This window comes from Chiloscyllium punctatum, chromosome 51, assembly GCF_047496795.1.
Source record: "Chiloscyllium punctatum isolate Juve2018m chromosome 51, sChiPun1.3, whole genome shotgun sequence".
Lineage (NCBI taxonomy): Eukaryota > Metazoa > Chordata > Chondrichthyes > Orectolobiformes > Hemiscylliidae > Chiloscyllium > Chiloscyllium punctatum.
The window spans coordinates 32,279,103-32,293,572 of record NC_092789.1 but is presented as its reverse complement, the minus strand read 5'-3'; the positions used below and the strand labels follow the sequence as shown (position 1 = coordinate 32,293,572).

General features: G+C 60.9%; 1 protein-coding gene across 2 annotated transcripts; it reads right to left on the bottom strand.

Annotated features, from left to right (window-relative positions):
• Positions 1 to 8,484: 8,484 nt before the first annotated feature.
• On the bottom strand, positions 8,485 to 12,716 carry LOC140470491 (sulfotransferase 1C4-like). 2 transcript variants are annotated; one of them, XM_072566601.1, is made up of 8 exons: positions 12,653 to 12,716; positions 11,673 to 11,856; positions 11,068 to 11,199; positions 10,832 to 10,929; positions 10,263 to 10,389; positions 9,988 to 10,082; positions 9,508 to 9,682; positions 8,485 to 8,635 (listed from the first exon to the last, which is right to left on the bottom strand). In XM_072566601.1, the coding sequence occupies exons 2-8, from the start codon at positions 11,839 to 11,841 to the stop codon at positions 8,523 to 8,525; spliced, it is 909 nt and encodes a 302-aa protein (XP_072422702.1). In that variant the 5' UTR covers positions 11,842 to 11,856; positions 12,653 to 12,716; the 3' UTR covers positions 8,485 to 8,522. The 2 variants fall into 2 exon arrangements, with proteins under 2 accessions (XP_072422702.1, XP_072422703.1); XM_072566602.1 differs by having other exon boundaries at positions 12,649 to 12,672.
• Positions 12,717 to 14,470: the final 1,754 nt, after the last annotated feature.

The window sequence follows — 14,470 nt, the reverse complement described above, 5'->3', positions numbered from 1 at the left end:
GCAATGTGGGCCCTCACTGTCTCCCTCTGCCCTAGCACACTCTCCCCCTCCCTCCACTCTGGGGGCCCCCTCCCTGCAATGTTGGGCCCTCTCTATCTCCCTCTGCCCTGGGGCCTCTCCGAATGCCCTGGGCTCCTCTCTCCCTCTCCCTCCGCCCTGGGCCCCTCTCTCCCTCTCCCTCCGCCCTGGGCCCCTCTCTCCCTCTCCCTCCGCCCTGGGCCCCTCTCTCCCTCTCCCTCCGCCCTGGGCCCCTCTCTCCCTCTCCCCTCCGCCCTGGGCCCCTCTCTCCCTCTCCCTCCGCCCTGGGCCCCTCTCTCCCTCTCCCTGTGACCCCCCCTCTCCCTCCGCCCCTCACCTGCTTTGGGGTAGGTTGCGATGAGTACATCCCCAGCCTTTGCCTGGAAAGTCTCCACCAGGCTCCAGTTGTCAGCGACCCAGTCTGGGAACACCACGTCCTGGACCAGTTTAACCTGGGGCCTGGTCAGTACACAGTCCTTCAGGTCAGAGTGAGAGTCCGTCTCCATCCCTCAGGCCTGGAACTGGGGCACACACACACACACATGGGTCAGTTCACCCACTCTCCTCGGGGAGTGAGACAGCCTCACTCCCCCCCAGCACTCTCCCTCATGCATGCGCACACACTCCTCTCTGTAATATACTGACACACGCACACACTCTCTCTCTCTCTCTCTCTCTCTCTCTCTCTCTCTCTCTCTCTCTCTCTCAAATATACTGCCTCTTCCTCTATCTCCTTCATACTGACACCAACCCACACTCTCGCTCCCTCTCGCACTGACACGTGACTTGGAGCTGCTGGTGTTGGACTGGGGTGGACAAAGTTAAAGTCACACCACACCAGGTTATAGTCCAACAGGTTTATTTAACGTCATACTGACACACACTTCCTCCCTCTCTCTCTCACACTGACGTACACACGCACGCACCCCTCTCTCTCTCTGACACACACATGCCCCTCTCTCTCTCTGACACACGCACGCACCCCTCTCTCTCTCTCTCTCTGACACACGCACACCCCTCTCTCTCTCTCTCTCTGACACACGCACACCCCTCTCTCTCTCTCTCTCTGACACACGCACGCCCCCCTCTCTCTCTCTCTCTGACACACGCACGCCCCTCCCTCCCTCTCTCTCTGACACACGCACGCCCCTCCCCCTCTCTCTCTCTGACACACGCACGCCCCTCCCCCTCTCTCTGACACACGCACGCCCCCCTCCCTCTCTCTCTCTGACACACGCACGCCCCCCTCCCTCTCTCTCTCTGACACACGCACGCCCCCCTCTCTCTCTCTCTCTGACACACGCACGCCCCTCCCTCCCTCTCTCTCTGACACACGCACGCCCCTCCCCCCTCTCTCTCTCTGACACACGCACGCCCCTCCCCCTCTCTCTGACACACGCACGCCCCCCTCCCTCTCTCTCTCTGACACACGCACGCCCCCCTCTCTCTCTCTCTCTGACACACGCACGCCCCTCCCTCTCTCTCTCTGACACACGCACGCCCCCCTCTCTCTCTCTCTCTGACACACGCACGCCCCTCCCCCTCTCTCTCTCTGACACACGCACGCCCCTCCCTCTCTCTCTCTCTGACACACGCACGCCCCTCCCTCTCTCTCTGACACACACGCACGACCCTCTCCCTCTCTCTGACACACGCACGCCCCTCCCTCCCTCTCTCTCTGACACACGCACGCCCCTCCCTCTCTCTCTCTGACACGCGCACGCCCCTCCCTCTCTCTGACACACGCACGCCCCTCCCTCTCTCTGACACACGCACGCCTCTCTCTCTCTCTGACACACGCACGCCCCTCCCTCTCTCTGACACACGCACGCCTCTCTCCCTCTCTGACACACGCACGCCCCTCCCTCTCTCTGACACACGCACGCCCCTCCTCTCTCTGACACACGCACGCCCCTCTCTCTCTCTGACACACGCACGCCCCTCCCTCTCTCTCTGACACACGCACACCCCTCCCTCCCTCTCTCTCTGACACACGCACGCCCCTCCCTCCCTCTCTCTCTGACACACGCACGCCCCTCTCTCTCTCTGACACACGCACGCCCCTCCCTCTCTCTCTGACACACGCACGACCCTCCCTCTCTCTCTCTGACACACGCACGCCCCTCCCTCTCTCTGACACACGCACGCCCCTCCCTCTCTCTGACACACGCACGCCCCTCTCTCTCTCTGACACACGCACGCCCCTCCCTCTCTCTCTGACACACGCACGCCCCTCCCTCCCTCTCTCTCTGACACACGCACGCCCCTCCCTCCCTCTCTCTCTGACACACGCACGCCCCTCTCTCTCTGACACACGCACGCCCCTCCCTCCCTCTCTCTCTGACACACGCACGCCCCTCTCTCTCTCTCTCTGACACACGCACGCCCCTCTCTCTCTCTGACACACGCACGCCCCTCTCTCTCTCTGACACACGCACGCCCCTCTCTCTCTGACACACGCACGCCCCTCCCTCTCTCTCTCTCTGACACACGCACGCCCCTCTCTCTCTCTCTCTCTGACACACGCACGCCCCTCCCTCCCTCTCTCTCTGACACACGCACGCCCCTCCCTCTCTCTCTGACACACGCACGCCCCTCCCTCTCTCTCTGACACACGCACGTGCCCCTCTCTCTCTCTGACACACGCACGCCCCTCCCTCTCTCTCTGACACACGCACGACCCTCCCCCTCTCTCTGACACACGCACGCCCCTCCCCCTCTCTCTGACACACGCACGCCCCTCCCTCTCTCTCTGACACACGCACGACCCTCCCTCCCTCTCTGACACACGCACGACCCTCCCCCTCTCTCTGACACACGCACGCCCCTCCCCCTCTCTCTGACACACGCACGCCCCTCTCTCTCTCTCTGACACACGCACGACCCTCCCTCCCTCTCTGACACACGCACGCCCCTCTCCCTCTCTCTCTGACACACGCACGCCCCTCCCTCTCTCTCTGACACACACGCACGCCCCTCCCTCTCTCTCTCTCTGACACACGCACGCCCCCTCCCCCTCTCTCTGACACACGCACGCCCCTCCCCCTCTCTCTGACACACGCACGCCCCTCCCCCTCTCTCTCTCTGACACACGCACGCCCCTCCCTCTCTCTGACACACGCACGCCCCTCCCCCTCTCTCTCTGACACACGCACGCCCCTCCCTCCCTCTCTCTCTGACACACGCACGCCCCCTCTCCCTCTCTCTCTGACACACGCACGCCCCTCCCTCTCTCTCTGACACACGCACGCCCCTCCCTCTCTCTCTGACACACGCACGCCCCTCCCCCCTCTCTCTCTGACACACGCACGCCCCTCCCTCTCTCTCTGACACACGCACGCCCCTCCCTCCCTCTCTCTCTGACACACGCACGCCCCTCTCCCTCTCTCTCTGACACACGCACGCCCCTCCCTCTCTCTCTGACACACGCATGCCCCTCCCTCTCTCTCTCTGACACACGCACGCCCCTCCCCCTCTCTCTGACACACGCACGCCCCTCCCCCTCTCTCTGACACCCGCACGTGCCCCTCTCTCTCTCTCTGACACACGCACGACCCTCCCTCCCTCTCTGACACACGCACGCCCCTCTCCCTCTCTCTCTGACACACGCACGCCCCTCCCTCTCTCTCTGACACACGCACGCCCCTCCCTCCCTCTCTCTCTGACACACGCACGCCCCTCCCTCCCTCTCTCTGACACACGCACGCCCCTCCCTCTCTCTCTGACACACGCACGCCCCTCCCTCTCTCTCTGACACACGCACGCCCCTCTCCCTCTCTCTCTGACACACGCACGCCCCTCCCTCTCTCTCTGACACACGCACGCCCCTCCCTCCCTCTCTCTCTGACACACGCACGCCCCTCCCTCCCTCTCTCTCTGACACACGCACGCCCCTCCCCCTCTCTCTCTCTGACACACGCACGCCCTCCCTCCCTCTCTCTCTGACACACAGCACGCCCCTCCCTCCCTCCCTCTCTGACACACGCACGCCCCTCCCTCCCTCTCTCTGACACGCGCACGCCCCTCTCTCTCTGACACACGCACGCCCCTCCCTCCCTCTCTCTCTGACACACGCACGCCCCTCCCTCTCTCTGACACACGCACGCCCCTCCCCCTCCCTCTCTCTCTGACACACGCACGCCCCTCCCCCTCTCTCTCTCTGACACACGCACGCCCCTCCCTCTCTCTCTCTGACACACGCACGCCCCTCCCTCTCTCTCTCTGACACACGCACGCCCCTCCCTCTCTCTCTGACACACGCACGCCCCTCCCTCCCTCTCTCTCTGACACACGCACGCCCCTCCCTCTCTCTGACACACGCACGACCCTCCCTCTCTCTGACACACGCACGCCCCTCCCTCTCTCTGACACACGCACGCCCCTCCCTCCCTCTCTGACACACCGCACGCCCCTCCCTCTCTCTCTGACACACGCACGCCCCTCCCTCTCTCTGACACACGCACGCCCCTCTCTCTCTGACACACGCACGCCCCTCCCTCCCTCTCTCTGACACACGCACGCCCCTCCCTCCCTCTCTGACACACGCACGCCCCTCCCTCTCTCTCTGACACACGCACGCCCCTCCCTCTCTCTGACACACGCACGCCCCTCCCTCTCTCTGACACACGCACGCCCCTCCCTCCCTCTCTCTCTGACACACGCACGCCCCTCCCTCCCTCTCTCTCTGACACACGCACGCCCCTCCCTCTCTCTCTGACACACGCACGCCCCTCTCTCTCTGACACACGCACGCCCCTCCCTCTCTCTCTGACACACGCACGCCCCTCCCTCTCTCTGACACACGCACGCCCCTCCCTCTCTCTCTCTCTGACACACGCACGCCCCTCTCCCTCTCTCTCTGACACACGCACGCCCCTCCCTCTCTCTCTGACACACGCACGCCCCTCCCTCCCTCTCTCTCTGACACACGCACGCCCCTCCCTCTCTCTCTGACACACGCACGCCCCTCCCTCTCTCTGACACACGCACGCCCCTCCCTCTCTCTCTGACACACGCACGCCCCTCCCTCCCTCTCTCTCTGACACACGCACGCCCCTCCCTCCCTCTCTCTCTGACACACGCACGCCCCTCCCTCTCTCTCTGACACACGCACGCCCCTCCCTCCCTCTCTCTCTGACACACGCACGCCCCTCCCCCTCTCTCTGACACACGCACGCCCCTCCCTCTCTCTCTGACACACGCACGCCCCTCCCCCTCTCTCTCTGACACACGCACGCCCCTCCCTCTCTCTCTGACACACGCACGCCCCTCCCTCTCTCTGACACACGCACGCCCCTCCCTCTCTCTCTGACACACGCACGCCCCTCTCTCTCTGACACGCGCACGACCCTCTCCCTCCCTCTCTCTCTGACACACGCACGCCCCTCTCTCTCTCTCTCTGACACACGCACAGCCCCTCCCTCTCTCTCTGACACACGCACGCCCCTCTCTCTCTGACACACGCACGCCCCTCCCTCTCTCTCTCTCTGACACACGCACGCCCCTCCCTCCCTCTCTCTCTGACACGCGCACGACCCTCTCCCTCCCTCTCTCTCTGACACATCGCACGCCCCTCCCTCTCTCTCTGACACACGCACGCCCCTCTCTCTCTGACACACGCACGCCCCTCCTCTCTCTCTCTCTGACACACGCACGCCCCTCCCTCTCTCTCTGACACACGCACGCCCCTCTCTCTCTGACACACGCACGCCCCTCCCTCTCTCTCTCTCTGACACACGCACGCCCCTCCCCCTCTCTCTCTGACACGCGCACGACCCTCTCCCTCCCTCTCTCTCTGACACGCGCACGACCCTCTCCCTCCCTCTCTCTCTGACACACGCACGCCCCCTCCCCTTGCCGGTAGTATCTCCCCCACTCCCCCTCTCCCCCTCTCCCCCCCACCCCCCCCCACTCTCTGACACAAATAAAAGATCTTCGACCATGACAGTGAGGAGACAGACACTCAACAAAAGATACAGACATGGTGGGAGAGAGACAGACACAGAAACAGGGAGGTTTGGAGGGGGAGGCCATGTTACCTACTGAATCTCAGTTAGCGAGGAGCTCAGGACCGTCTGTGTGAGACTCCTGCTGTGGACTCTGAACAACTGGGCACCAGTCCACCCGTCACTTTGGGAAAGCACAGGGTAATCTGATTGGTGGCTGGGGGAGAAGGGGAGAGTGGCTGGAAGAGTGTATACAACTGACAGAGAGGAGGGATCACTGTCCACTCCAGGACGGTCTCAGAGTGCTGGGATATTGGAGAGCCCCTCTCCCTCTCCCTCTCCCCTCTCCTCTCCCTCTCCCTCTCCCTCTCCCTCTCCCTCTCCCTCTCCCTCTCCCTCTCCCTCTCCCTCTCCCTCTCCCTCTCCCTCTCCCTCTCCCTCTCCCTCTCCCTCTCCCTCTCCCTTCTGGAAGTTTCCCCCAGGACCTGTCCATTGCTGAGTCAGCCCACAGACACTGCACTGAGGCCAGTTCCATGGAAAGTGTGTCTGGGAGTGAGGGGAGTGTTTGGGTGGATACTCTCGGAGTGGGTTCCAGAACAATGGTGCTTTGTGTACCCTATGGACAGAGCCCAGGTCTCCTGCTCGCCATAAACCCAGGCGTGTGACTTCCATCTGAACTGGATGGAGTAGCTCAATGGCCTCAGGCTGTTAACTCAGAAACATTGGCTTTTCACCTTCAAGGCTTCCTGAAGGTCGTTTGGGTTTATCATTAAGCTGGGTCCTTGGTAATATTTAATCACAGCAACATCTTCAGGCAAACCTCTCTCGCTCTCCCTTATCACAACCCTATCTCCCAATCTCCTTCACCACTCTGGCCCCTACACCCCCTCCCTGTCTCTGTAACACCCTCCAGCCCCTACACCCCCTCCCTGTCTCTGTAACACCCTCCAGCCCCTACACCCCCTCCCTGTCTCTGTAACCTCCTACACCCCCTCCCTGTCTCTGTAACACCCTCCAGCCCCTACACCCCCTCCCTGTCTCTGTAACACCCTCCAGCCCCGACACCCCCTCCCTGTCTCTGTAACACCCTCCAGCCCCGACACCCCCTCCCTATCTCTGTAACCCCCCCTACACCCCCTCCCTATCTCTGTAACCCCCCTACACCCCCTCCCTGTCTCTGTAACCCCCCTACACCCCCTCCCTATCTCTGTAACCCCCCTACACCCCCTCCCTGTATCTGTAACCCCCCTACACCCCCTCCCTATCCCTGTAACCCCCCTACACCCCCTCCCTATCTCTGTAACCCCCCTACACCCCCTCCCTATCTCTGTAACCCCCTCCCTATCTCTGTAACCCCCCTACACCCCCTCCCTATCCCTGTAACCCCCCTACACCCCCTCCCTATCCCTGTAACCCCCCTACACCCCCTCCCTATCTCTGTAACCCCCCTACACCCCCTCCCTATCTCTAGCCCCCTCCAGCCCCTGCAATCCTCCTGTAAAACCAGTCCCCCTCCACCCTTCCCCCCCCCCCCTCCACCCCTCCCCCCCCCCCGTCCTCCTCCTCCTCCCCCCCCCCCCCCGTCCTCCTCCCCCCCCCCGTCCTCCCCCCCCCCCCCCCCCCCTCCACCCCTCCCCCCCCCCCCCCCCCCCCTCCTCCTCCCCCTCCCCCCCCCCCCGGTCCTCCTCCTCCTCCCCCCCCCCCCCCCCCGGTCCTCCTCCTCCTCCCCCCCCCCCCCCCCGTCCTCCTCCTCCCCCCCCCCCCCCCGTCCTCCTCCTCCCCCCCCCCCCCTCGTCCTCCCCCTCCCCCCCCCCCCCCTCCTCCTCCCCCCCCCAGTCCTCCTCCTCCCCCCCCCAGTCCTCCTCCTCCCCCCCCCGTCCTCCTCCCCCCCCCCCCCCGTCCTCCTCCCCCCCCCCCCCGTCCTCTTGCCTCTGACTCTCTCTTTGCCCTTCCTGTTACCTTTCCTGACTCCAGACGCACCTCCCCTCTCTGTCTTGCACTGCCTGTCCCTCTCGCTGTATCTGTCTCTCTCTCTCTCTTTCTCTTCCTCTTTCTCCTTCTGTCTATCTCTCCTTCCTTCTCCCTGTCTCTCCCTCTCCCATAACACACCCTTTCTGTCCCTCTGCCTTCTGCTTATTCCTCATGCATGTGTCCCTGGGTTGCCCCTTACTCATCCCTGTTCTGAAATTCATCCCCTGTTTTGTCCACTAACATGCACTCCCTATCAACAGGCTCCAGTTCAACTCTCCACCCCCGAAGTCTGCCCCTTTTTCCAAATCTGGGCCCTTGAGCAATGATTTTTATTTCCATCTGAGCCTTGAACTTTGTCACGTTATGATCACTATTTCCTGAATGCTGTTTGGGCTGGCTTGTTTTTCCTAGGCCCAACACTGCCCCCTCCCTGACAGGACTGGAAATGCAGTGTCCAGGAACACCCCCCTCCACTTGTTATGTCACTGAATTGCAGTAGTGCCTGTCTGAGGTGAAATAATCACACTTCTGTGTTTTTGAGGCTTGTTAAGAGTTTATTCTGAGCCCCCCCGACTCTTCTCGTCCCGGTCACAGCTCCTGGCGAAACCTCACCGAGCACGGAGCCATCTGTCTCTCGTAATGTTCGTCAAAACGTTCATTCTCAGCCACTGTGAAATGGGTCTTCCAGTCCCCCACCTCACCTGGGAGGGAGGGAGGGACGGAGGGGGAGGGAGGGAGGGAGGGGGGAAAAGGTTGGGAGGCATAGAGGGAGGAACAGACAGAGAGGGGTAGGGAAGGTGGGAGCGACACAGAGGAACAGAGAGGCAGACAGGGAGAGATTGTGTCAATACCATGGATGAGTCGGTGATGTGAGAGGACTGACCCCCCTCCATCCCCTTGCCCCTTTTCAGAGCCCACCGCCCCCTTGTCATCGCTCAGAGGGAGCCTCAGCGAGTCTCTGCAGTGGGTCTTGTCGAGGGTACACACTGCTGTCCCTCTGCTTCGAGGGGGGAGGGGTGGGGAGGGAGTGAATGTGGAAGGTGGGGGTCAGCATCTCGATGGAGTGGGGAGTGGGGCAGGGGCTGCTGTGTCCAGGACAGTGTCGAGCTTCTCGAGTGTTATCAGAGCTGCCCCCCCCAACCCCCCCCCCAGTCCAAGGCGAGTGGGGAGTATCCCCTCACCCTCCTGATTTTGTCGATCATGGGACTGGCTTTGAGCAGCGGGAGTCCAGATGTGAGTTACTCTGACCTGCTCCTGGAGCCACCGGATTGATATGGGGCTGGCTCCGGATCAGTTTATGCTCAATTGGGAACCCCCCAGGACGTTGATAGTGGGGAGGTTTCAGTGATGGTAACACCATTGAACATCAAGGAGGGCGTGGGGGGGGGGGGGGGAGCACAATGATCAAATCCTTTATCAATGGTAACCCACTGGGTGTTGGGGGGGGGGGGGGGGGGGAAATTTAGTGATGGTAACACCATTGAACATCAAGTGGGCGATGGTTAGATTCTCTCTCACCTCACCCCTTGGATCTCTGACCCTTGACCTTCTCCCACCCTGAATTTGAACCCACCCTTTCTCATGAACCTGGAAATGGATTGGTCCATGGTAGGCAACGTGCTGTAATTGGCCTGTGGGTTGTCCCTCATGACCTTGAAAGAGGAGAGATGGACAATCTTCTCGAGGACGTCATCTTCCAGAACCTTCCCCATGAACCGAGCCACCTTCTGGATCTCCCGCCTGGGGTTCTAGATGGAGAGGAGCAAAGGAGAGAGGGGTTAGAGCTCCCGGGGTCAGGGAGAGTGTCCGTGGGGTCAGGGGTCAGAGAGGGAAGGTCCATCCAGGGTCAGGGGTCAGAGAGAGACAGTATCCAGGGTCAGTGGTCAGAGAGGGGGTCCATGCAGGTTCGGGGGCCATAGAGAGAAGGTCCATCCAGACTGTCCAGTCGCTTGTCTCCCAGCCCCCCTCTCCCGCCCCCCCCTCTCCCGCCCCCTCCCCGCCCCCCCTCTCCCGCCCCCCCTCTCCCTCTCCCCCACACTCTCTCCATCTTTACCTCCTTCATGTCTTCATAAAAGAGGAACAGAATCCGATGTTTCTCCTTCGCTTCCCACCAGCCCCTCACATGGTCATACCATGATCCCCAGGAAACTGGAACACACAGAGATTGCACAGTAAGATCCCAGTCTCCCTCCCATCCAAACCCACTGTCACTGGGTCAAAGATTCAACACAGACAATGCAGAGGGAGCTTTACTCTGTATCTAACCCCATACTGTCCCTGGGATGGGGGGGGTTTGATGGGGGGGCCAGTGTAGATGATATTTCTCACCTTGACCCTCCATGAAATTCCGGAGGAATTCCTGCCAGGTCCCAGGCTGAGGCATGTTTTGGGACATCCGATGGAAGTGAAAGTACGAGACCACGTTATCCTTGGCATTTCGAGCGACTACAATTACCTGGGAACAGGGAGAAAGATGCATTCATTAATCCCACAGTATCTCCCCCAAAAATCTATCCATCTCCCAGTCTCCCACACTCTCCCCGTGTCCCTCAGTGTCTCCCTCCCATAAATCTATCCATCTCCCAGTCTCCCACACTCTCCCCATGTCCCTCAGTGTCTCCCTCCCATAAATCTATCCATCTCCCAGTCTCCCACACTCTCCCCATGTCCCTCAGTGTCTCCCCCCCATAAATCTATCCATCTCCCAGTCTCCCACACTCTCCCCATGTCCCTCAGTGTCTCCCCCCCCCCATAAATCTATCCATCTCCCAGTCTCCCACACTCTCCCCATGTCCCTCAGTGTCTCCCCCCCCCATAAATCTATCCATCTCCCAGTCTCCCACACTCTCCCTATGTCCCTCAGTTCCCTCAGTGTCTCCCCCCCCTCAGTCCCGTACCTTACAATCCTGCTCCCAGAAGGATTTGGGAACGAGTTGGAAAGGCAGGTGAGTTTTGACCATCCGCGGTGACTCCATCTTCTCTAACAGCTCGATTCCTGCAATTAACCCCGACAGGGTTAGCTCGGGCTGGGGGTCCCACACGTTATCCTCCCACCTCCCCCCTCCCCCCCCCCCCCCCAACCCAGGGGTACGGGGGGGGGTGGGGGGGTGGAGTCACTGACAGAGACACTCACCACTGGGAAGATTGGGCTGCCGTTGGAATAACTCCAGGAAGGGGATGCGATCGTAGACGGGAGCCCGTTTACACACCTCCACATCGGCATCAGAGTTAATGAGATCCACAATTTCCTGCATCCATGTAGTCCCTACAGAGGGAGACACAGAGGGAGGGAACGAGAGGGTAAGAGAACAGAGGAAGAGAGGCAGAGATGTCAGAAGGAGAGAGAGAGAGGCACAGAGTGAAGGTCAGGGTATGAAATATAAACATAGTCAATTATTCAACCAGACCCTGGGGTCCTATCACTCCACCCTGGAAACTCGCCCTCTCTCCCTCTGCATTGGGGCCCCCTTTCCCTCCGTCCTGGGGCCCTCTCCCCCTCCCTCCGTCCTGGGGCCCTCTCCCCCTCCCTCCGTCCTGGGGCCCTCTCCCCCTCCCTCCGTCCTGGGGCCCACTCCCCCTCCCTCCGTCCTGGGGCCCACTCCCCCTCCCTCCGTCCTGGGGCCCACTCCCCCTCCCTCCGTCCTGGGGCCCACTCCCCCTCCCTCCGCCCTGGGGCCCTCTCCCTGTGACCCCCCCTCTCCCTCTCCCTGTGACCCCCCCTCTCCCTCCGCCCCTCACCTGCTTTGGGGTAGGTTGCGATGAGTACATCCCCAGCCTTTGCCTGGAAAGTCTCCACCAGGCTCCAGTTGTCAGCGACCCAGTCTGGGAACACCACGTCCTGGACCAGTTTAACCTGGGGCCTGGTCAGTACACAGTCCTTCAGGTCAGAGTGAGAGTCCGTCTCCATCCCTCAGGCCTGGAACTGGGGCACACACACACACACATGGGTCAGTTCACCCACTCTCCCCGGGGAGTGAGACAGCCTCACCCCCTCGTGTCTGAGAGGGAGGCCCCAGAGACCGAGAGAGAGAGAGACAGAGAGAAAGAGAGATGGAGATAGACAGAGAGAGAGAGAGAGAGACAGTGAACGAGACAGAGACACCGAGAGAGAGAAAGTGAGAGAGAGGGAAGTTCCTCCCCCTCTCAGCCATAAGTTGGTGTCCCTTTATCCTGAGACTGTTCCCTCTGTTCCTGGACTCTCCCTTTAGGGGAAACATTCTCTCAGCCCTGACCGTGTCAAGTCCCTTAAGGATCCTGAATGTTTCAATGGGATCCTCTCTCACTCTTCAAACCTTCATGGGGGAGAGTCCCACCCTGTTTAACCTTTACTCATCACGCAATCCCCACCCTCTCTCTCTCTCTCTCTCTCTCTCTCTCTCTCTCTCTCTCTCTCTCTCTCTGTCTCTCTCTGCCTCTCAGCACATCAGCGCTCTCTCAAATTGAAAAGAATTATATTCCCATATGCTCACACACACACACTCCCTCACAGTCACACTATCCCTTACACACACACACACTTTCACTCAGACACACTCTCTCATGCTCACGCACACACACACACACACACAAACTCACTTTCTCTTTCCCTCTCTCACACACACACAAAATGTTGTCAGCCCATGACAATGAGGATAGAGAAGGAGACCCAGCGAGAGACATGGACACAGGGAGGGAGAGACAAGGATATAGGAAGGGGGTTTTGAAGGGGGGTTACCTACTGAATCTCAGTTAGCGAGGAGCTCAGGACCGCCTGTGTGAGACTCCTGCTGTGGACTCTGAACAACTGGGCACCAGTCCACCCGTCACTTTGGGAAAGCACAGGGTAATCTGATTGGTGGCTGGGGGAGAAGGGAAGGCAGCTGGCAAAGTGCTGGGATATTGGAGGGGAGCTGTGAGAGATCACTCACTCTCACACTCACACTCACACTCACTCTCACACTGGTTTGGGGTCCCATTGGGGACAGTATAGAGGGGGAGGGAACGGGGAAGGGGTTTGGGGTCCCATTGGGGACGGTGTAGAGGGGGAGGGAACGGGGAAGGGGTTTGGGGTCACACTGGGGACGGTGTAGAGCGGGAGGGAACGGGGAAGGGGTTTGGGGTCCATGGGGACGGTGTAGATGGGGAGGGAACGGGGAGGGGTTTGGGGTCCCATTGGGGATGGTGTAGAGGGGGAGGGAACGGGAAGGGGTTTGGGGTCCCATTGGGGACGGTGTAGAGGGGGAGGGAACGGGGAAGGGGTTTGGGGTCACACTGGGGATGGTGTAGATGGGGAGGGAACGGGGAGGGGTTTGGGGTCCATGGGGACGGTGTAGAGCGGGAGGGAACGGGGAAGGGGTTTGGGGTCCATGAGGGACGGTGTAGAGCGGGAGGGAATGGGGAAGGGGTTTGGGGTCCATGAGGGACGGTGTAGAGGGGGAGGGAATGGGGAAAGGGGTTTGGGGTCGCATCGGGGACGGTGTAGAGGGGGAGGGAACGGGGAAGGGGTTTGGGGTCCCATTGGGGACGGTGTAGAGGGGGAGGGAACGGGGAAGGGGTTTGGGGTCCCATTGGGGACGGTGTAGAGGGGGAGGGAACGGGGAAGGGGTTTGGGGTCCCATTGGGGATGGTGTAGAGCGGGAGGGAACGGGGAAGGGGTTTGGGGTCCCATTGGGGACGGTGTCACTGGGACCATTCCAGAGGCAGCTTTGGATATTTCAGGTGGTGTTGAGGGTGAAACCTTCTGGAAGTTTCCCCCAGGACCTGTCCATTGCTGAGTCAGCCCACAGACACTGCACTGAGGCCAGTTCCATGGAAAGTGTGTCTGGGAGTGAGGGGAGTGTTTGGGTGGATACTCTCGGAGTGGGTTCCAGAACAATGGTGCTTTGTGTACTCTATGGACAGAGCCCAGGTCTCCTGCTCGCCATAAACCCAGGCGTGTGACTTCCATCTGAACTGGATGGAGTAGCTCAATGGCCTCAGGCTGTTAACTCAGAAACATTGGCTTTTCACCTTCAAGGCTTCCTGAAGGTCGTTTGGGTTTATCATTAAGCTGGGTCCTTGGTAATATTTAATCACAGCAACATCTTCAGGCACACCTCTCTCGCTCTCCCTTATCACAACCCTATCTCCCAATCTCCTTCACCACTGTGGCCCCTACACCCCCTCCCTATCTCTGTAACACCCTCCAGCCCCTACACCCCCTCCCTGTCTCTGTAACACCCTCCAGCCCCTACACCCCCTCCCTGTCTCTGTAACCTCCTACACCCCCTCCCTATCTCTGTAACCCCCCTACACCCCTCCCTATCCCTGTAACGACCCTACACCCCCTCCCTATCTCTGTAGCCCCCCTACACCCCCTCCCTATCTCTGTAACTCCCCTACACCCCCTCCCTATCTCTGTAACCCCCCTACACCCCCTCCCTATCTCTGTAACCCCCCTACACCCCCTCCCTATCTCTGTAACCCCCCTACACCCCCTCCCTGTCTCTGTAACACCCTACAGCCCCTACACCCCCTCCCTATATCTGTAACCCCCCTACACCCCCTCCCTGTCTCTG

What these genes read in the sequence shown, in the direction of transcription:
- LOC140470491 (XM_072566601.1), bottom strand. Translation starts at nt 11,841, where the DNA reads ATGGAGACGGACTCTCACTCTGACCTGAAGGACTGTGTACTGACCAGG. An exon ending in GAATTTCATGGAGGGTCAAG is followed by an intron (nt 10,083 to 10,262) that starts GTGAGAAATATC and finishes TGTGTGTTCCAG; the next exon opens with TTTCCTGGGGATCATGGTAT. An exon ending in TTCCAGGTTCATGAGAAAGG is followed by an intron (nt 8,636 to 9,507) that starts GTGGGTTCAAAT and finishes CCTCCCTCCCAG; the next exon opens with GTGAGGTGGGGGACTGGAAG.